General features: G+C 42.4%; 2 protein-coding genes across 5 annotated transcripts in view; one reads left to right on the forward strand and one right to left on the reverse strand.

Moving 5' to 3' along the window:
* Positions 1–1,155: 1,155 nt before the first annotated feature.
* MFSD4B (major facilitator superfamily domain containing 4B) lies at positions 1,156–10,931 on the forward strand. 4 transcript variants are annotated; one of them, XM_059732992.1, is made up of 4 exons: positions 1,156–1,317; positions 2,071–2,239; positions 4,838–4,954; positions 5,490–10,931. In XM_059732992.1, the coding sequence occupies exons 1-4, from the start codon at positions 1,204–1,206 to the stop codon at positions 6,716–6,718; spliced, it is 1,629 nt and encodes a 542-aa protein (XP_059588975.1). In that variant the 5' UTR covers positions 1,156–1,203; the 3' UTR covers positions 6,719–10,931. The 4 variants fall into 4 exon arrangements, with proteins under 4 accessions (XP_059588975.1, XP_059588979.1, XP_059588986.1 ...); XM_059732996.1 differs by having other exon boundaries at positions 1,156–1,314; XM_059733003.1 differs by lacking the exon at positions 1,156–1,317 and adding an exon at positions 1,336–1,419.
* Positions 10,932–13,959: 3,028 nt separating this feature from the next.
* REV3L (REV3 like, DNA directed polymerase zeta catalytic subunit) overlaps positions 13,960–21,140 on the reverse strand; it is a 216,269-nt gene continuing 209,088 nt past the window's right edge. The window contains exon 32 of the mRNA XM_059732984.1: positions 13,960–15,132. Coding sequence (XP_059588967.1) covers positions 14,992–15,132 — 141 coding nt within the window. The 3' untranslated portion in view covers positions 13,960–14,991. The remainder of the gene's footprint in view (positions 15,133–21,140) is intronic.

Below are 21,140 nucleotides of genomic sequence, written 5' to 3' on the forward strand. Positions count from 1 at the left end.
AACATGGTTCTATTGAAGACTAATGTACCAAATTTGAATCCCACAAGGGAGAAATCATTCTTGCCAGTGGAAAAACTTGCATTAAATCTTTCATGAATCTGTTAATTCTTAGAGGAAAATAGCAAAGAGCCCTGCACTGGGAAGTGATGGGTTAGGATTGCTCTCAAGTAGCTGTTGATGGGTTTGTGTACATGCATGAAATCTATGACAACAATAAATGGTCCAGAATGAATGCAGCAATGACTGGGATGGATTACAGTTCCTAGCTGTTGTAGCGAAGGGATTTCTGCATCTATAAAAAGCTATTCCCTTCCATTAACATCATTGGAGAGCTGATAAATATAAAAAGGCCAAAGTGAGTTTGTCTCGCGTTTTGTCTTGCCTTCCTTACAACTCTAGGCATTAAGAGAAATGGAAGGAGGTTGACAATGAAATTAGCCCCCTATCTTGGAGAAGACTGGGTAATTGGTGTTAAAAAGACAATGGGTCCTCTAGGGTTGATTACTTTTACAGTCCATTTATGTGATGATGTTTTCCTGCTCATTTTTGGCTGTTGAGGAAAAAGTGCAGAGTTACAAGAGTGATGTCATGATGAACCCATGAGGACACTACACCATGATACAGGTGATTTTTGTCCCGCTCCTATCTATGTAATTAGGGACCTACTTAAATTGTGGTAGGGTTGTCCCTGATCACCAGGAAATCCAGCATTGGATGAAATCTTCAAGAGGAGACTAGTCTAGTCCCCTCTTCGGAAAAGAGCCCAGAGCCTGCGCCATCCCGGGACTCCCGGAGCCAGGGTCTGACGACTCGGGGGCGGGGGCAGCGCCACAAGGACCGCCCAACCCGGGCTGTACCACCTCGGAGGCGCGGCGCTAAGTGCCCCCGCCAGTGGTGCGTTCCGAGTCACGTGCGCGGCCTCACCTGCTGCCATTTCCTACCCCGTCTTAAGCCCGCCCCCGCGGCGGGCCGCAACCAATTGGAGGCTCCCATACGGCGCAGAGAAGAAAAGCCTTGCGACATTGCGGTGCACGCCGGGAGCCGAGCCCGCTGTCCGTGCGCATGCCGGGAGTTGCAGTCCCGAGACGCGCGGCACACTGGGAGCCGCGGTGGGGGGCGGGGCGGGGCGGGGCGGGCCGCCCCGCCCGGCAGGTGGGGCCGCAGCGCTGGGGGCGGCTCGCCGCGCTCGGAGCCGTCGGCGCCATGGCCGGGGCGGGGGAGCGGCCCGGCGGCAAGAAGCACGTCCGCTTCGCCCGGCCTGAGGCGGAGGCTCTGCGCGGCGGCGGCGGGGAGCAGCCAGGCCCGGCGGCGGAGGTGGTGGTGGTGGTGGCAGCCGGCAGCAGGAGGCGGCGGGGCGGGGGCGGAGCGTCCGCGCGATGGTGCACCTCCGGGCTGCTCTGCGCCGCCTTCCTGGGGCTGGTGAGCGCCGGCCGCGCGGGCCCCGCCCCCGCCGGCACCTCCGGGCGCGCGGCTGCCCGCGGTGGGGGCGGGGCCGGACGGGAGTGGGCGGGGCTATGCGAGGGCGGGGCTGTCGGGGGTGGGGCCAGGGTGACACCTGGCTCCTCACAGAGCCTGTCCTTGTGGTAGCCAGGGGAGTGTGAGGGTGGGTGACCTCTGCGGGGTCCCCCAGGGTGCAGGACCTGAAGCAAAGTGGCTCCTGGCCTTGGCCTCGGCTGCTTTGGCTGTTCCCAGCGGAGCCCACCTGTGCCTGGGGGGATCTGGGCCCCTGCACACCGTCAGGATCCACCCCTGCGCAGAGCTGTAGCACCTGAACCTGTGCCTGGGTGAAGCCAGCGCGTCCCGAGCCGCTGGGGATGCTCATCTGTGGCAGGTTGCTATCACTGGCTCCGGCGCTGTGAAAACGCCCGCCCATACCTTTTGACAGCACTTATTGGAGGAGACACCTTCCCTGGGGCTTTGTGGGAGAGACTTGCCCGCTTTGGGGGATTTGCAGCTGTTTCAAATGAAATGTAAAGCCCGGTTTTCCATTTGTCACTGAGCTTTTTGTGGCTGTTAACTCTTGTCTTATTGTTGGCAGGGGCTCATTTGATGCTTACCAATGTTTTCCAGGGCATGAGCATTGCTGTTGTGGGACCTACTTTTCAAGATCTAGCTAGGAATGTGAATAAAAATGTCAGTGACATCTATTACATCTTCGTGGGGCGTTCGGTGGGCTACCTTGGAGGGTCAGTGGTTGGAGGAATTCTCTTTGACTGCATGAACCCTCATCTTCTCTTGGGTGAGTGGACTTGAAAGGTTTGTGCGTATCATTTTTTTTTTACATGACAATGAATCTTTAAGCAGCGTCATGACCTTTGTGACACAGAGCTGTAGAAATTAAGAGGATTACAGGTGTAAAGGATGGAAGTGCGTGTGTTGGCACCAGCATTATAGGGTTTTTTTAAGCTGTTTCATTCTAAACCAGGAAAATACTTTTCCTTTTGTCAGTTAATTATTTGCTTAACCAAGAAAGATGCTGTAGAAGTTGGTTTCTGCACTGCACTCAATAGAATTACTTTCTTTTTCTGCCTCTAGTAAAAGCACAACATTTATGGGTGTAGGGCTAGATCTGCAGTAGACTTATGTACTTGAAGTGAGGCTTGGATACCTAAGTCTGAAGTTGCAGTCCTGAAAACCCTGCCCAGCTGCCTAACTCTGAAGGTGCTTACTCCACAGAAGCTGCAGTTTGTGGCTGTGAAGTTCCCAAGGCACCTGAAAGGTCAACTTCTATACTCTTGCAGAAGTACCTCAGTTTTGACACGGTAGGCTTTGACAGTGCCTAGGTCAAGTCTAATCATGATCAGGATCTACAGACTTGGTCCTCCCTCCCTGTTACCTGAGAACTTTGTTCAGTGTGCAGAACATATTTAAGATACATGAATGTGTGTGTTCCCTGCAAAATTTAATAGTTGCTGTTAACCTCTCCCTGCTCCCATTCTTTATTTGTTAGAATGCTTAATCAGGAAGGGAGATGCATGAGTTTAGTTTCCTCTTCTGCTGGGGGAGGAGAGATGGAGATTCAAACCCACATGATCTAACTTCCCAGGTTATTCTTTGTGAGGGCACTCTCCATGCCTCAAGGACATGAGCCTGGAAGGGATCTGCTGAATCACTGAATCCAGTCCTCTACTGCTATAGGAACCCCCCCCCGAATCAGCTTCATATACTTATCCAGCTCCATCTCAAACTATTTTGTGTTTTTGTGGGGGAGGCAGTTTGTTCACATCATTTCTACTGAAAAACTGTGAGAAAACCCCACTTCTGTTAGGCAGATTCTTCTAATGTTCAAACTAATCTACTCAGGGTCAGGTCACACCCATTTGTTCTCATGTCAAAATTTCTTTTAGCTTATATTGCTTTTTCCTTCCTGATTTTTATCCATTAACATATTTTTAGAGATCAATCTTGCCTCCTTTTGGCTTTGGTTGTTGGGCTAAGCAAGCCAGCTGTTCTTAATTTTGACTAAGACAGACATTCCCTGATCATTCTAGTAGCCATTTTCTGCCCGTTTCAGTTTGCGAGCATTTTTCCTGAATGTGGCTGACCTTCTGACATAGTACTCCAGATGGGATGTGACTGGTGTCTTGTTACGGAGTTAATACCTATTTTTCCTAAACTATCTGGCTTGATGCATCCTAGGATCATTTTTGCTTTTTTCAGAGCTGGGTTATAGTTATCCTGTGATTGCTGGTAAATCTCAGTCTTCCTTCTCTTCCTTTTCCATCTTTTGGAGCTTATGGGAGTTCTTATTGTTGGTCCCTAAGTCCACAATCTTACACTTCTTGATTTCCACTTCCTTGTTTCTATTAATTCTATCCCAAGGTCTTCCTATTATTTCTGCATCACGTCTTGCTCCCCCTCTGTATTGACAGCAACTTCCAACTTTGAACTGTTGAAATTGTGCCATAGGAATGCAAGAGTAATTGGGGATCTGTTTTTCTCTTTAGTCCCTACCTGCAGGAAAGGCTTTGAGCTGTGGATCTTGTGGCTGGAAATGCATCCCTGCAACACTGAGTGGGCTGGCTGGATAACATTGAAGAGTTGCCCTGTCTCAGTCTTTCCCTCTTGCTTGCTAGAGGTGCCTGTATGTGAACATGCTGATTCTAGGAAGTAGACAGCTTCCTTCCTCAGTAGATGGGCTGTTTTGGGTACCCATTCTGAGGTGTCTGTCATTTTCCGCATACTAGATGTGGAGTATGTACACTTCACCCAGGGTCCTGGCTTCCATTCTCCGGGTTAGGTATCCAAAAGTTAAATATTGTGGTAACTAAGACCCTTATTGATTTTGTTTGTTTGTTTAGGGGGGGCGTTGTGGCCATAAACCTCTTACAGATTTTAGACTTCCTATTTCTCTGTCAGACACTATATATAGTGCTAGAATTAATGAAGGCATTACAGGAGCTAAAAATATACAAGATCTTTAGTGTTGAATGTATTCAAAGGTAAGAAGAAATAGCAGATGATGCATCTAGTAACATAATACAAAACAAGCGGATCAAAATTAATTTTAAAATAAAAAACCAAACTGTTACGATCAGAAAATGTTGAAACAGTACATGTTGACCATGAGCAGAATTTTTTTGGTTCATCTCTGAAATGAAGTATTGGCAGAAATCTAATTTCTGAATCGGAATCTGACAGCACTCCATTTTACTATGGAAAATTATTCTATTACATTTTTTTTCCGACTTATGTAACTGGCTCCTGTTTCAGTGTAATCTGTCTGTATTATAATGTTCAGATTGCGCCTAATTTTTTTTTTTCATGGATCTCTACAATCCATGCTGAACACTGAAGCTGCATTATGGATTTCAGCCTATTTTCTTACCTTTTATAGGGTTATCCATGCTGGGAACAGCAGCTGGTCTTTACGCCATACCATGGTGTAAGAAGGCATTAATGTTAACAGGCCTGATGTCAGTCATTGGAGTTTCCATGGGAGTTCTGGACACAGGTAAGTGAACAAATTTCCTTTCCTGCTTGGATTGCAGGAGTCCTCTAGAGCCTGGCAACTAGAGCTCGTTGGAAATTTTCAGACAAAATAGCTTATTTGATAATTTCACTTGCACTGCAGGGAGGACATAGTGGTTATTTAAGTATTTCCAAAACAAAATGTGCCAGGGTTCCCAAAATCTAATTTTTCTAGAATTTCTAGTTTGTAGGAAATGTTCAGAAGGTTTGGTTTTGATCCATAATATCGCCAAATGGAAGTCTTTTTTTATTCTGGAGATTACAAGTCAAAACAACATGTCTGATTAAACCCTTTATTGCTAAGCATATAAGAGCAGAACTTCTCTTTCACCGGGATTGCAGTTTTCACATTATAGATTAGTTCACATAATCTTTGAGCCTGTTTATAAACTGCTGGCTGCTGCTGCTGTATAATGAGTACTTTGCCAGTCTGACCATGCATATTAACTACACGTGCAAGGAGGTAACTTACCTGTAATTTGTTTTGCTGTTAAATAAACAATCTCTTTAACCTACAGGTGGCAATGTCCTTGCATTGAATACATGGGGAGCAGATGCTGGACCACACATGCAGGCCTTACACTTCAGTTTTGCACTGGGTGCCTTTGTAGCTCCCCTCTTGGCTAAAATGGCTTTGGGCAGCTCCATATCTCAACTCCATAATGAAGGTGAAAAAACAAATCAGTCTGTTTTGAGTTCTATACCTACAGCACTGACTGCATCAGCATTCAAACTCTATTTCAACATTCACTTTCTGTGGTCCTTCATTGTTATAGGCACCTATATTTTGTTAATTTCTTTGCTATTTTTTATCCTATATTCAAGGAGCAGCCCAATGCGAGATAAAACAAAAGCTTCTCTGCACAAATGCCGGATTGCCAAATACCACTATGTTCTCCTCATTCTCCTTTTCATATTTTTCTTTTGCTATGTAGGAGCAGAAGTCTCCTATGGCTCTTACATTTTTACTTATGCAAAGGTCTACGCTGATATGAAGGAAAGTGAAGCAGCTGGCTTGAACTCCATCTTTTGGGGAGCATTTGCAGCTTGCAGAGGCCTGGCAATCTGTTTTGCTGCCTGTTTATATCCTGGTACTATGATTCTGCTTAGTGTCATAGGCAGTACTGTCTCTTCCTTGTTTTTGGTACTGTTTGCTACACATCCTGTCTCGCTATGGGCTGGGAGTACAGTGTACGGGGCTTCAATGGCTGCCACCTTTCCCAGTGGCGTTTCCTGGATTGAACAGTACACCACTATACAAGGAAAGTCTGCTGCTTTTTTTGTGGTTGGTGCTGCCTTGGGGGAGATGTGTATTCCAGCAGCAGTTGGGTTTTTGCAAGGGAAATTTGACCATCTGCCAGTGATAATGTATGCTGCGCTGGGAGCTTCAGTAACAACAGCACTGCTCTTTCCTGTGATGTATAAATTGGCCACCTCTTCCAGTGAGAGTATGTTGGAGGACAGTGGTGAAAGTGAGGACCGGAAAGCTTTGTTGTCCAGCTCTGGACTGGATGAAGATGAAGAGGAGGAGGATGCAGAAGAATGGAATGAAGCAGACTTTGAAGTGATTGAAATGAATGATACAATGAGAAACTCTGTGATTGAGACCTCTCGGAAGATACCAGAATCCCCAGCTAAAACTTCCAACCAACCACCTTCAAATAACATACCGTTTAATTCTCCAGTGTTGGCTGGGAGCTCCCCAGGGAGGAAGCACTGTAGTACAGATAGGGAGAAGAATGATTAAAGGAAACCTAGGCTGATTACTTAGAATGACTGACTTGCTTGGGTAAGATAAAAACACAGTCAAATTGCAGCTGTTTTTGTAAGGTGAGTCCGAACCTGAGTAGTGGTACAAAGCTAAGCGTTCCCACCTCCCATGCTTGCAAAATCCCAGTCCATTCTGCTTTTTCATTTTAGCCTGCAGTTGTGTTTTCTGGAGTGATGAAATACATGGCGATCAGGTGTAGTGTAAGGAAGTTAAAATTTAGCCTAAAAGTACACAAACATTTTCTGAAGTAGGAGGCTGAACTTTTGTAAAGACTGGGGGACTCTGTGTAAATAACTTTGTATTTGGACTGTTTGTAGTACTTGCACCATATTTTTAGAGCACTTCTGTGCTGGCTGGGTTGGGTTTCTTTTATCTCTTACTTCAGATTTGTAGAAATCTTGAGTTTCCTGAATCGAATCAAAGAGATGCTTGAACTTTCTGAGCCATGTAGTGTGTAACATAACCCAGGAAAATTAAGTTAAAGGTTAAATTGTCCTTACCCTTCCTGGAAGAGTTGAGGGCTGGGAGCCTAGCAGTTTTAGTTAAGGCAGGGGTGGGCAATTATTTTGAGCAGAAGGCCACTTACTGAGTTTTGGCAAGCCATAGAGGATTGCATGACAGGTAGCCAGGGGCAGATAAATATTAATTTTCTAAATTTTTTAGGGGCCCTGCAGGCGGGATAGAATGGCCTGACAGGCCACATCTGGCCCCTGGGCCGCATTTTGCCCACCCCTGAGTTAATGGATGTGTTGCTGGCCTTAACAGGGAGTTTTCCCGTGAAGTCATTTAAACAGAGTGTCTATATATAATTCAGTTTAAATTATGAAAATTTAGCTATTAATCAAATTCATGTACACTATGACAACGTATTAAGGGAGATGTTTAAATATCAGGTATTGAATTCAGACTGGCTCTGAAGGGTAAAATTGTTTGTTTCCATTTCGACTATTTTTGGAGGGTTAAGGAGAAAGACAGGGCAAGAGAGTTTGAAAAGTAATTGGGCAAGCCTGCTGTGTACTGCATAGCATTGTGATCCACTGTTTAGTGTAACGAGCCAGAACTCTGGCAGCAAACATGAACCAGACAAGTAGCAAGATTGTTGGAATTAGTTTGGTGCCTGATCTGCCAGAACTCTTCTTTGTTTTAAGAGCTGCTATTTGTTTGCATTTTGGAGCTTTTTTTTCTTTTCTTTTTGTTGCACAGCAGTGTCTTGTTTCAGATGCTGGGTTTGTCAGGGGTGCTCTTTCTCTCTCTGTTTTACCTGGAACATAAGGGCTTCTACTTATCCCCAGAGAGGAAGGAATAAGGAACAAGAACACGGTCAGGAGCTTTTGCCGCTCATAGTGAGATCCAGTGAAATCTCACAAATCTCCTCACTCCTAATGTTAGCATAAATGCCAGTGTATATTTCTGTGTATGTTTTTTCCGCAAAAGATGGAGACAGAATTAGATAGGGATGAATATTGGCTGAAGACACTTGGTTGACTAGTTACCATCAGGACTGGAATCTTTTTTTCCCTGGTTGTTATAAAATATTATGATTGTGTATAATCTGACTATAGTTGTGTTTGGGAAATATAGCCACTACTACAGTGTTTGCATCTGCTGTGACAATGCTTTGTTAAACTTTTTATTATGCTCTTCCAGTTGCTGCATGAAAACTCCCTTTTCTTAATCAACTATGTAATGCTTTAAAATATTTAAAGACTAAGTTCTATCCTGAGATGCATGTGACTGCACTTAAAGTTACTGGAAGCATTCTAGTCACTAGTATGGCCTCCAGATTTGCATAGTATATAGCGATCAATGAACTGGAATGCTTTCCTTGACTAAATAAGGATGTCTGAGAACACAGATCGTGAGGTGGCACTTCAAAAGGGTTGTGAAATGCCGTAAAGCATTTGTTAGAGCGAGGGAACACCAAGAAGAGATTGTACATAGAGGACAAAAAAAGTTGCACAAGTGACTTTGAACACAAGGATATTGACAGAAGGAGTGGCCAGTATTTTCATACTATTGTTTTCTTTTTCCAAAAGATAGTTGTAATAGAACTATTCTCTTGGCAAAAAAATGACTTTACTGCAGGATCCAGAACAAGGATATGGAAATCATTGCAACACTTCCTGACAGAATTGTGATCCTGATAGAGCCATGTTGCATGAAAGACAAGCTGTGATTACAACTTACTTACAGACCTGTACTAAGAACTTAAAATGGGTTTTTGCCACAAATGAGATGCAAGCTGTACGTTAAGCTTTGCTGGCTCTGTTCTATATGTTGTTAGTGAAAACTCCAGAACCCACATAGTTAAAAAGAAACTGGCAGAGCAGGGCTGTGGTACATTCTTTTTATCTACCTATTTAATCTTTCTAAGCCAGGGTGGCATGACAAGATGGAAATGTTAGCAATCTCATATCCTCTAGACTTAAATCTCTTTTTTAGAGCTGGTGGAACCATGTGAACCAAACCAACCCTGCACCTTTCTATCTAGCAAGTGGATTTTCTAACAAACATTGGGAATTTAATGCTGGTTTAAATTTTGCAAGATCAGGAAAATGAAATACCAGTTTCAGCACAGGTTAATGTGTGTGAGAGATACTAAATAGGCAGCTAATGCAAGGAAATAATTCCTAGAAATACTTGGGCTCAGGCTTATTAATTTGTAGAGAAGATGGGGAAAATGAAATGCAAGCTCTTCAGAGAAATTTGCAGTCCTAATGGCTTTAAACCTAACTTATTCAAACTTGCTTAGTCCATTTTGATTATTGCTGCTTTTTCAACACAAGGCTGCCTAGGTTAGAGATGATGGTGAGTAATGAAGAGCTTTTATTTCACTCCTGTGAATCATGCTGAAATGGACAGAGAAGCCTGCCTCCGAGACCTCTCTCAAATGAGTAGTTTGGCTAGCATAACATCAAAATAACCACTGTAAGATTGAACTGTTTTCCTTCACTGGATTCTTGATGGGAAATGTAAATATACAGGGAAAATGCATGATGTGATACATGGAAATAAGTTTTGCATTTTGTTTTTACCAACTATTATGACAAGTGCCATGTGTATATGAAAGCAAGATTGTGTCTTAAAATAAGGCAATGTCTGTCTACATTTTAAGTGATCCCTAAACTGTTAACTCCTAGATAACATTAATTATTTGCTATTATATCACTCCTGGCATTTTGTAGCATCTTGATTGACCAATTTTGAGCACCTTCCCAGTGTTTGCCTCCCTGTTGCCTGGCAGCATCACCCAAATGTATATGGATACTTTTTGTACATGTCTGAAAAGATATATTTGGTGACTTGTATGGTGAAGATATACTAAAAGTAAACACAAAGACGCATGTTTGGATTGCTTGTGTCAATATGTCACTCAGTCTGGGATTTTCAGGGTTTGCTCTTGTTAGAAGTTCAGTTAAATTGAGCTTTAGAGTAGGGGATGTGTCTATAGTTCCTTTGATTTAATTCAATCTGTGGATAATAAGGATCTCTGCTGATTTTGATTTAAAACTTTAAGAAGCTTTTTTTTTATTACAAGAACTAGTCAAAATAGTAAACCATAAGGATGGACCTTGTACTTGTAGAAAGGAGCATCTAATGGAAACTGGTAAGCAACAAGAACAGCATCCACAATATTCAGATATGATCTGCGTTACACTCAATGGGAGCTACTTGAATGAACAAGAGCAGCTATGCCTATTTGTGTAAGTAACAAATAGATTAGTGGAAGAGGCCAGATTTACTACCCTCCCCTCCCTTCATATTTCAACCACACTTGTCATTTATCCCAGTGACTGTTTGAGCCAGCATGTCAGAAGCCCTAGATCTTGAAGTGTTTTATTCTACAGGAATGGTCCCTGCTCAAACAGAGACATCTGAGAAAGTAGTAATTTTCACTCTCTCATTCTCATAAAGAGAGCACAAAGCTGGAACTCTGAAGTACAAATCAGGTGCCTTAGTGATTTTTTTTTTTTTTTAATTTTGATCCTGGTTTTTGCTTAATAGTTTTAACTTTTTACATACATTTTCTTTTATGGTTTTTCCTTTGTTAGTGTTTGTGTGGGTGACAGTTCTTGTTTAATATAATTAGGTTGAAAACTACTTGTTTACATGACTGTGCAATGTGAAATTTACTTGAGAAACTGATTATTCCTTGAATATAATAAATTGCTTTTATTTACAAACAGGACATATGATGATCTTTTTAGTGGGTGTTCCTCTTCATTCATATTTAGGTTTAAAATTTACATACATTTCTTTGCGACAGAAGTAAAATAGCTACCATTTCTAGCCATAGCTGTCCAACTTTGAAGCTTCCACTTTCTTGCTGCACTTTTGAAACCTAGTTAAAAACCGATAAACTAAAGATAACTAATTCTTGCCCTTTGTGGCTTTTTTTCTGCTTTACAAAGAAGACCATGGCAGGAATAAATTTTAAATAATGAGCCACAGAACTTGAGGTGTTCAAAAATACACCTTCTTAAATGGTTATTAAGGCAGCTTACAATTACATCTGGAGGGGAAGGCATCAATAAAACATGGGGAAAGCTGGTAGTGATGAGTACAAGTCAGCAGTTAGTTGCCAAGGAGAGCTAAAGTTATTAGTGAAATCTAGAGCTACCAGTTTTGGATAGTAAGGACTTTTAAGAGAGAGACTGAACAGACAAAACCTGAACGATGACATAGATCATATTAGACCAAGACAGTAAATACTTCTGTATCACAATAATGTTATCAAACTATTCCAATTCTTTGTTTGAAACTCAGCAGGACAATGTAGCCATATTTATCTTATTTCCTATTGTTTTTAAAATGAGTACGATCAGATAAACCACCTGGTGCTAGCAAATTAAATTAGGTGAGAAACTGAGCAAATGATTACAGGTGATTTTTTGGCATGAGTTTCCTGCACTGCTCCAATATTTTAAAGGTAAATGCTATGACGTATAACCGGTCAGCTAGTCTGCCACCAGGCCAAAATCATGGAAAGACTGCTGTGGGGTCCAAGTATACTACCAGCCTTTAATCTTCACTGATTAATACCAGTCAACATGGTCTTACCAGAAAAAGGTTTGGCTGAAATTGCTAATTGTAACATCATAAATTTAAGACACTGAATTTAGTCCTGCATGAATCTGAGTTAAAAAAAAATAAAATAGAACCATTCAACATCACTGCAACCCATTTTGAAGAGTTAACATCCTACCTTGTTTCTTTACAAAAGTATTGCAGCAGGTCCTCAGAGCAGTATGAACAATAATTATTCTAGAACAATCTCCATCAGTTACCTGGAATAAACAACTCAAAAGTTTGCAGATGACCCAAAAATGGCTGGGCTTGGTCAGTCATGAAGGCTGGATTGCTTGGGAAGGGTTAATTTAGCTATGGTAAAAGACAAGGGTTAGATGAGGCAGGCCGTGCTTACAACATGAGAGCTTTCCAAAACGCATTGACACTGGAGAGGATGTGTGTGTAGCATTACATAACTAGTTGAGCCTGCGCTGCTGTTACTGATAGGGTGAACATGATCCTTGAACGTACAGAAGACTATCAAACTGAAACAGACACTAAGGCCCTTGGTGCACATTCATTTCATGGTGTATTGGAATCTGATCCCCGCTCCCAACTCTTGCCTCCTGTCATACCAGACATGCATGGCAGGATGCGCAATTTTAGATTATGCCATGCAGCTGTCAGCCTGCCAACATGGGAATTCTTGAGAAAGCCACATAATTTAAGGCATGATGGAAGCCAGCCAACAAAACAATTACACATATTTCGTGGAATAATTTTGTGGCTAGCTTTGCATTTTGTTGCATCATTAACTACCCAAACTTGAAGCTGAGTTATTATGACTCGATTAACTTGTTAATCACATTTTAAATAAGTGTAGCATCTACAAGGGGTCTAAATTATTTGATTCTAGGTTAGGTTGGGCAAAATGGTGCATCTGGCCAGCAGCCAGGTTTTATTTCCCAGCAATCCCTTCCCATGCCACTCAAGCTGGTTTTCACAGAAACCCCAGCTGCAGTGGGGCTGTGGTCCCAGGGTTTTGGTGGATGCACCTGAGTAGTGCTGGCAGGGTGGGGAGCTGTGCTGGGACAGGATCCTGTTAGCATTAAAGGACATAATACATTGCAACAGTTGGAAACTAATTTTCTTTAGAGTGAGGGTAATGAAAATAGTGGAACAATAAATTTACTGAGGGCTAGAATGGATTTTTTTTTTTTAACAAGACCTTACTAAGGAAAGGCTGTACCTCAACAAGAAGTTACAAGCTTAATGATCAATTCATAATGCATCATAAAGGGCATCTTCTGCCCTTATCTATGACTTAAGCACGTCTTAAGCAATACTCAACTTACAGAGATGTTTCCAGAGTGTGTAGACAGGTGTAACATTTGAAATGTTTCCAAGTATACTGGACTTGAAAGCAGTTCAGCGAGATTGTATTTCAGCCACCAGGCATATGTACAGCTTCTGTTGCCCCCTTGGTTGAAGGGTTTCAAAATCTCTAGCTGCATATAGCCACAAGCCAGGGGGAGCCTGTAGGGATCTGCAGCTCCATTCCGCCTCTGGGCAGGGGGAGCAGATCAGACTGTTTGCTAGCTCAAAAAAAAGAGAGTAACTATATTGTCACCAGGTTGTAAGGGTGGTTGCCAGAGCCTTTAGTGCTGGTGGGGTGAGGAGAGTACAGAACCCTGGAATTCTGAAGGACCTATGGATCCCCTGTCCCTGGGAGCACACACCAGGAAGTGAAGTGCTTCAAAATAATACCTCATTTCAGAACATCCCATTTAGGAGAACTTTTGTCCACTTTTGGAATGCTTTAAAAGACACGTATCTTGGCTCAGCTGGTGCCTTGAAGCACTTCAAAATCATTTGAAAACTTCAAATAAGAGCTCCCATGAGAATTTCACCAGGTTCTGCTTTGTAGAAGCTTTCCATCTGCAATGCTTGTGGAGAGTGAAGTCTAACAGTGGATTTTGCTAGCAGTCTTTTTTCCTACCCCACTCAAGTTTTCAGCTGAAGTGGCTAAATTAATAAAAAGGAGGGCTCTGTTCTGTATGGTGTGAGATGGTTAGTGATATGTGGGAATGGTTACTGTATGAAACAGGGTGGTATAACATCTGAGCCTATCAATGCCTGTTTGGCTAGTTAACTTGACTTTCTGAAGGGAGCACATATTCTTAAAGTAATGACCTTGGACTACAACCTTAAGTTTAAAAACTGCATATAGATTTACCATATCTCATATTTTATTCAATTTAATATGGTTTCCATTATTAACTTCTAAAACAAAATGATTTCCAGTTTAGAAAACAATGCACTGACCACATAATTCCTTTTTTGTTTTATACAGTTATACAAATATTCTAAATACACATTTTGTCAAGATGATGGCAAATAAGATTTAACTGTACAGTACATAAGGAAAGAAAATATTTTAAGCATATTTAGAAGCAATAGAAATGTCTATACAAAACAAGCAAAAATGGAATAAATTTTTTTATATTTAAAGTATTGCAACAGTCCCACAGGTTTGTAACAAAAATGTCTTTGCACAGTTCCTCACAATGCCCCATTAATAGCTAAAGCAAGACAGCAATTTATAGAAAATAATGTTTCAAAATGCTACACATGATACTACTGTTTGCACAGTCTGATCAAAATAACAAATCTACTTGGAATCAAGCAAAACTGAGGAGGAAATATACCAACCAACTTTAAAATTATCTGTATAAAATTCATTGCACATTATTTTACTCAGTTGTTTGAAAAGTAAAAAAGTGTATTTACAAAATATTTCGCAGACAAAATTATAAAGTGAATGGATAATATCTCTATAAGTAACACGTCTTGATACTGACAGTTCAAGAACACACACTAATGGTTTTATCGTTTCAAGAGGTTTTCAGTGCTTCTTCCACAGCAGCCTACTGGGAAGTAAACTTGACTTCTACTTTGAAATGGATTTACAAGATGTTACACACAGTGATTTCAACATCCGCATTATAAAACAGTATGTTAAAAAGGTGAAAGGAAGAAGAAATTTGTACATCTTAAAAAGTGAGCTATTCATAGATCAACAAGTGTATTTTTAAATGTTCGTCATTTTTCAGATAGGAAACCAACAGTTACAATGGAAATCTTGGACTAGATGAAAATTGAAAAAGCACCATGCATGATAGTCTTAGTGTGGTAAACACTGAAAAAAATAGCACCTGAAATCTTGTAACACAGATCATTTAAAACTGGTCGAGTAGTTGGCGGAGATACGGTGCCTTTGATAGCTCTCGGCTTACTCTGGATAACTTGAAAAGTACTGGACAGTTCAGAGAAACACACTGGATCTGTCGGTCAAAGCAACCGGTACAGTTCTTGCATATCTAGATATTGAAAAACACAAACGGGTTCAGTAAAATTAATGGAAGACTAAAGTTGAGCACAAATAAGACTCATCTGAGCCACACAAAGCTTTCTTTAATTGAACTTAGTTCTGCTTAGAGCCTAGAGTCCTGTTAGTGGTACTTCAGGAGTGGCAGACCTGAGTGTCCCCGCAATGCCCTCTGACCCTGACACAGAGATGAAGAGCAATTCAGTCTCTGTGTTGCAATGGCTTGTGTCACCTTGTGAGGGGTCTGGGATTTGATCATCATCCACAGTGACCTGGACTGAAATTAACATCCAGTTACACAGCTCACTATCAGTCTCATTTCTTAAATTCTACTGACATCTGGTGGCAGTTAGGAGAAGTCAGTCAAATTAAATGATACATTAATTTAAATAGCAATATTGAAAATCAAAGTTGTTTCAGACTATTATCATATATATGGTCTATTCTTTCTAATGATTTGGTGCTGGAATTACCAATGTTACTGGGAGAGGAGCAAATTTTTTTGTGGGTAATACCTCTACACAAATCCTTGTCTCCTAGTTCTGAACCGTGACAACTACATCACCATGCCAGTGCTACAGTGTTATTGGGGATATTTAGTTGTACAAAACTATAGCAAAAGGGACAAGTAGCTTAGAAGCAGCCTTGTGATTTACTGCTTTCCTCACAATTCTTAACATTTCAGACCTTTTCTTTCATTTGCTCCTTCAAGTTATCTTCAAGAGGCCCTAAACTTTGTAAAAGGGAAACTCCACAACCCTCCTTTTACATGTTAGTTTGATCTTTCATGCTGCATTTTTATTTCCATGTTTTCCTGCCAGTACATTCAGCACTGTTTATATTCTGCAGCTCCTTCCCTTTCTGAAAATCTACCCTGCTCTTGATCTGCAGCATTGTCAGGACCCAGCACTAAAAAAACCATGAGCCATACATCCCACAAAAGTCACTGAATGTTAAAAGACAAAACAAAACAAAACATAGCGTTATTTGACTTTTGAGCCTCTAAGGATTCATGATTTCAAACTTTTCTCTACAAACATCATAATAACTCTTCTTGTGTAATCAGGGGATTTGAGGAACTGGGGTTTAAAAACACCACCACATTTTATACGACTTTCAATAACTGCAAGAGTTGGCAAAACTGGGTCCTGTGTAAATGATATGTTTCTTGGTTCCAAATTCTCATAAGAATCAGTGAGGACAGTTGCTTACAGGAAATAGTGAAAGCTTTATTTTCACTCAATCCTGTTAGAATTATTTAAGCATAAAGCAAGCAACAGCCTAGTGTGTGCAGGTGCTTACTTGAGGAACTAAAGCTGAAGAACTAGCGAAGAACTCTGTATGTGCAGGTAAAGGTGCACTGGCTGTAATGTGTGATTCACACAATTGCATCTCCTGCTATGCCACACATGCATGGCAGGTGTGGGATTGCACATTAGAGCTAATCATGTCTTATTGCCCATGTACGGATAGCCTGATCCTGGGCTCCCCCTGAATTGGCAAGAAGCAGGCACCCATGGCTGGGAACCCTCTTTCTGAGGGGTCTCTCAGCTGTGGGGGCCATGTGCAGCTGGCACCCAGAGACCCTGCAGCTGACAGGACTCTGGGTTCTGGCTGAACTTCATGGGCAGCTGAGATCCAGGGTCTCATCAGGTACAGGACACTTGGTCCTGGCTACATGTGAGGTGCAACCAAGACCAAGAGCCCTGTGTGGGTCCACGGGCTCATAGACCCTCAAGTTTTAGGGATGCAGAAGCTGTGATCTTTGGTGCTTGGTGGTTGCATGCCTGTGGTCGGGAACCCTGTTAGCTGACAGGTCTCCCAGCCACAACCCTGTTATATGTGCAAATTAAAGCTCAATAGCAACCAACTATAAAGTTAATACACATTTCTGAGGTCTAACTTTACAACTGGTTGGAGCTTTTCATCGTGTGATAGCTACTTTTCATGTGTAGCTGGTTTCAAGGTCATTGCACAATTAACAAGTTAATTGAGCAATACTTGTATAGAGAGAGGCATAAATTGGAGAGAAGTAGGGCTGGAAAGGACCTCCAGAAGTCATCTAGTCCAATCCTTAGATATATGATTGCAACAGAACCAGAGTTAAAAACTAAATTATCACCAGCCTGGCTGAGCTGCATGCAAGGATGACCCCTTTAATAACACTGAAGACACTGTTACAGAGAGTGCCCATAGTTCATGTTTTGTTGCGTCATGGAACTTCATAATTCAAGAAAGCTCTTTAAGCAGTGGATGAAAAAAGCAAAAGCAGAAGAGAAGTGGGTGGGGATAGGGAGCCCTGCGAGTCCTCTTGCATTTTCAAGTGGTTAGAGAGGAGTGCATGTACATATCCAGGCAGAACGCTTACACTGGTCTGGAGCAACAGGTAAATTTTTTCATAAGTAAAAACTTTAAGCTCTAGGGCTCAGCCACCAAGGAACTAAAGCATATGCCCCTTTGCTTCTTTTGTCCCAGAACCAGAAAAAACAGCAGCAGACAGGGAAAGAGGAAAGAAATTTCCACATCTTGGTTGCACAACACTGAAGAATAACATTTTTCAAACGGCAGCAAGGGGGCACAGACAAAGCCTCAAGAACCGCAGCCAATGAGACCTCACATAACAGGAATGTTCCTAACCCTTCCTTTTGGTTTTGAAGGCGACTCATCCAATCAACTCTCCTCCAGGCAAGTGCGGATCGCACATGGCAATTTTAACAAAGATTATATGTATAAAATACCACCATTTGAGAGTGTGCGCATCTCCCTTAGAGAGCCATACTTATCATTCAGCTAGTTCTATCCTGCTCAGAGTGTCCAGTCTAAATCTAAATTGCTCATGCCCTCTATCAAGCAGCAGTAAGTTAATTATAACGCTTATACATTCAGCACATGTTAATAGATAAGTTTTGCAGGTCTGGAATCCTTTCAGCTCAGGGGACTTAGCTGTTAACACAAGAAACAAGGTTCCCACCTGCACCAGATTTACAATACAATTGTTTCCAGGTCACACTAAGGGAAAGCTACTGCTAGCTCAAAAGAGACAGTCAATACATTATAACCAGGTGGTCAGAATGGTTCAGAATTTGACCTATCATTTAACCATGGATCAAAATGCTGTGACAAATGATGTCTCCAAGGCTTCTATAGCAACTGCTCACAGGCCGATTGTAACAGAACTGGAAATGTGCAAGAGTGGGCATGAGTGTATACGAGTCAAATGCAGTATTTTGGATACGTTAGCACTTGGTGGTTAGCTTAGACAGGGACTGCTGCTCTGAATGACCATTTAGGAGATTGGGGCTCTCTTTCTAGCCCCATGGGTTAAGAGCACAGGTAGAACATGCAAGCAAGCAAGTTTTGTGTTTCCCAGGCCCCTAGGGCAGCATTAACAAGGCTATGAGAGCACCTGTCCAGGTCTTCGACACAGAATGGCAACTGCAATTAAAGGAAACTACAGATGCAGAAACAAGCAGCTCTGAAACGCATGGAACAAATTTACCCTGCATTTTCTTGAACTAATATTATATTATTTTAATAGATTTGACTCCTCATGCAGGAAAGTTCTACAATGCCTCCCAAAATTAAAAGGTGAGCTCAATGCAATCCCTCCCCCTCTTTCCTCCATATTTTAATCAGGATTTTGAGTATTAACTCTCCTGGGGTTATCAGGAAAAGTCTGACAGAAGAAGAGGGCTTTACATTTCATTCTAAGGCTCAGATTTGTGATCACTTCTGGCTCTTCTTGGACTGCAAGTTCCACTTGGTTGGACTTGGCATTGAGAATGCTCTACCCCTGTACACACGGGTCACGATCACAATAGCTGAGTTGGTTGCTGAGGGAGTCTGGGTCAATCCCACTCTGGGCTTGCGTAATGAGTGAATCTGGAATTTGATCTGGCTTTCAACAGGGACACCGTGGGGTGGTATACACTCAGCAGCCTGAAATGTTGGGAGAATGTTACTAATTTGTGTACGAATGAGTGCTATTAAATGTCAGTAATTTTGCTCCCAGGTACTGATTCCTGATCCTTCTCTCCTATGGGGTGATCTAACTCACTCTTGCTTCACCCTGCACCCTTTTGAGTCGTGGGTACAATTCTGGTGATGTAGGGCAACAACAGCAAAATGGGTTTGTAAAGGACACCATGGCTGATGACAAGCCTGACTGCCAACTCATAACTGCCAATTATCTTGATCTGAAACAGGAACAGGCTGTGAAGGCTCAACTTGCTAACACAAAACTCTGGGATTTAATCTGGTCTCAAATAGAGAACTTCCTCATTATACCCATGTGCACTGCTGCTACATCCCAGTACCAGAACAGAGCAATAAATATTTAAATTACACAATGCATTTCTTTGATAAATAAGACAGGCTGGAACTACCTGCTCCACCGAGTTTAACCTAACATTTAATTTCATTCAAGAACCTTTGCCTTGAGATGCAGATTAAGGGACAGACACTACCTTATCTGGACTAATGATGGGTTTGCCACACCTCCCTGTAACTTCTAAAACAGAAAGATAGTGTCCCACACAGTTATGCAAATCACTTCAAATCCTTTCCAGGATCCCTTGCTCCCATAGCATTCACTGGTTCCTGTGCGTCGGTAAAGTTCATGGCAAGTGGTAGTTACACATTCAAAGCAAGCATTTTTCTCCTATTTTTATTTTGAAATGTGGGAAATTCAGTGCAATACTGAATTAATTGAAAACTCTCCAGGCTTCTTGACTAGTCTTCTGCTTCTCTTGGGTATGCGAATTCCACCCTCACATCCCAGTACCTACCTTTTAGGTGTGGGAATGCTCAGTTTTATCATGACAAAATCCTTTTGTAAATCCTGCCCTAAGTGACTAGGCCAAAGATTCAGAGCAAGCTTGTGCCAGAGCTTAGCTCAGATTCCCTAGCTGCCAGTCCTGTACTTAGTCCACCAGATAACCCTGTCCCTGTACAATAGAAACAATCAGTCCAAATACTTCATTTAATAGGGTGAGGACATGGGAGGCAATTCAGTTATTACAAAACACATGAAGGGTCAGACTGTGGTCTGAGCTGCAGTCCCCTTTTTGCCACTCCCATGGTGTACAGGAGAATGAGAAAAATATCCTAACGCTACTGGTTAATTATGTGGTACAGCTGGCACTTCCCACCTTCACAGGCACACCAGAGCGTATATGATACACCAGGGACAAGAGAACAGAAATGGAACTCACTGCACTACTTCAAACCAACAAAGCTAGAATAGTCTTGATGGAGGGAGTTTGTGCCGCATGCTAAAACAGCAATCAGCTGCCCCTTGGGGTGAGGACAGTGAACGACAGTTTAAAAGCTTCTGCAAAGCTCTGGCACACTCAAGAAGCTATAACACAGTACGTAACTTTATTTGTAATCGTTTTACATCTGAAACAAACTTTGGATGTAAAGGAAAAATGAAGAGTTTGATAGGCTGTACTGGCCACCTTTCTTCATTTATAGCAGGGCTGTCCCACTGGCAGCCTGTAGGACAAATGCAGTCCCTGACAAGTTGAACTGTGGCTCCTGGTCTGGGTGCTGCTCCCCTTTTTGCTCTCTTGCTGCTGCTACCGGAGTGCCTCTCCCCCACCCCACTCCAGCTTCTGCTGCCTACTGCTGCCTCTGGGGGCAGGGCAGGGTGGGACAGAGCAGCCCATGGGGCTGAGGGAGTCTGCAGCTGGAGGTAATGGATGGGACACGGGGATCTTGCATCTGTGCCAGTGTGATTCAGCAGGAGTTGCCCACATTGTGGTGGGGGGCTATACAATGTGTGCAAGCATGCATGGGGCTGCTTGGCATGGCACATCTACATTGTGGGTGGGTGGATGTGTGTAGTGGGGGAGGGAACCTTGTATTGCACAGTCTGCCACATGCAGCACATGGTGCAGCTTGCATGGTGTATGACTGGGAGGCCTGCAGCCCCTGACCACTCAAAAGCTGAACAGCCCTAACAATTCCTGTATTCAGAATTGTCCAGATATATGTTTT

Source organism: Alligator mississippiensis, chromosome 1 (assembly GCF_030867095.1).
Source record: "Alligator mississippiensis isolate rAllMis1 chromosome 1, rAllMis1, whole genome shotgun sequence".
Lineage (NCBI taxonomy): Eukaryota > Metazoa > Chordata > Crocodylia > Alligatoridae > Alligator > Alligator mississippiensis.

Bases quoted from the DNA above. Each gene is read 5' to 3' on its own strand.
- MFSD4B (XM_059732992.1), top strand. From the start codon at position 1,204: ATGGCCGGGGCGGGGGAGCGGCCCGGCGGCAAGAAGCACGTCCGCTTC. The intron at 2,240-4,837 runs GTGAGTGGACTT...TACCTTTTATAG, and splicing joins GAACCCTCATCTTCTCTTGG to GGTTATCCATGCTGGGAACA. The intron at 4,955-5,489 runs GTAAGTGAACAA...TTTAACCTACAG, and splicing joins CATGGGAGTTCTGGACACAG to GTGGCAATGTCCTTGCATTG.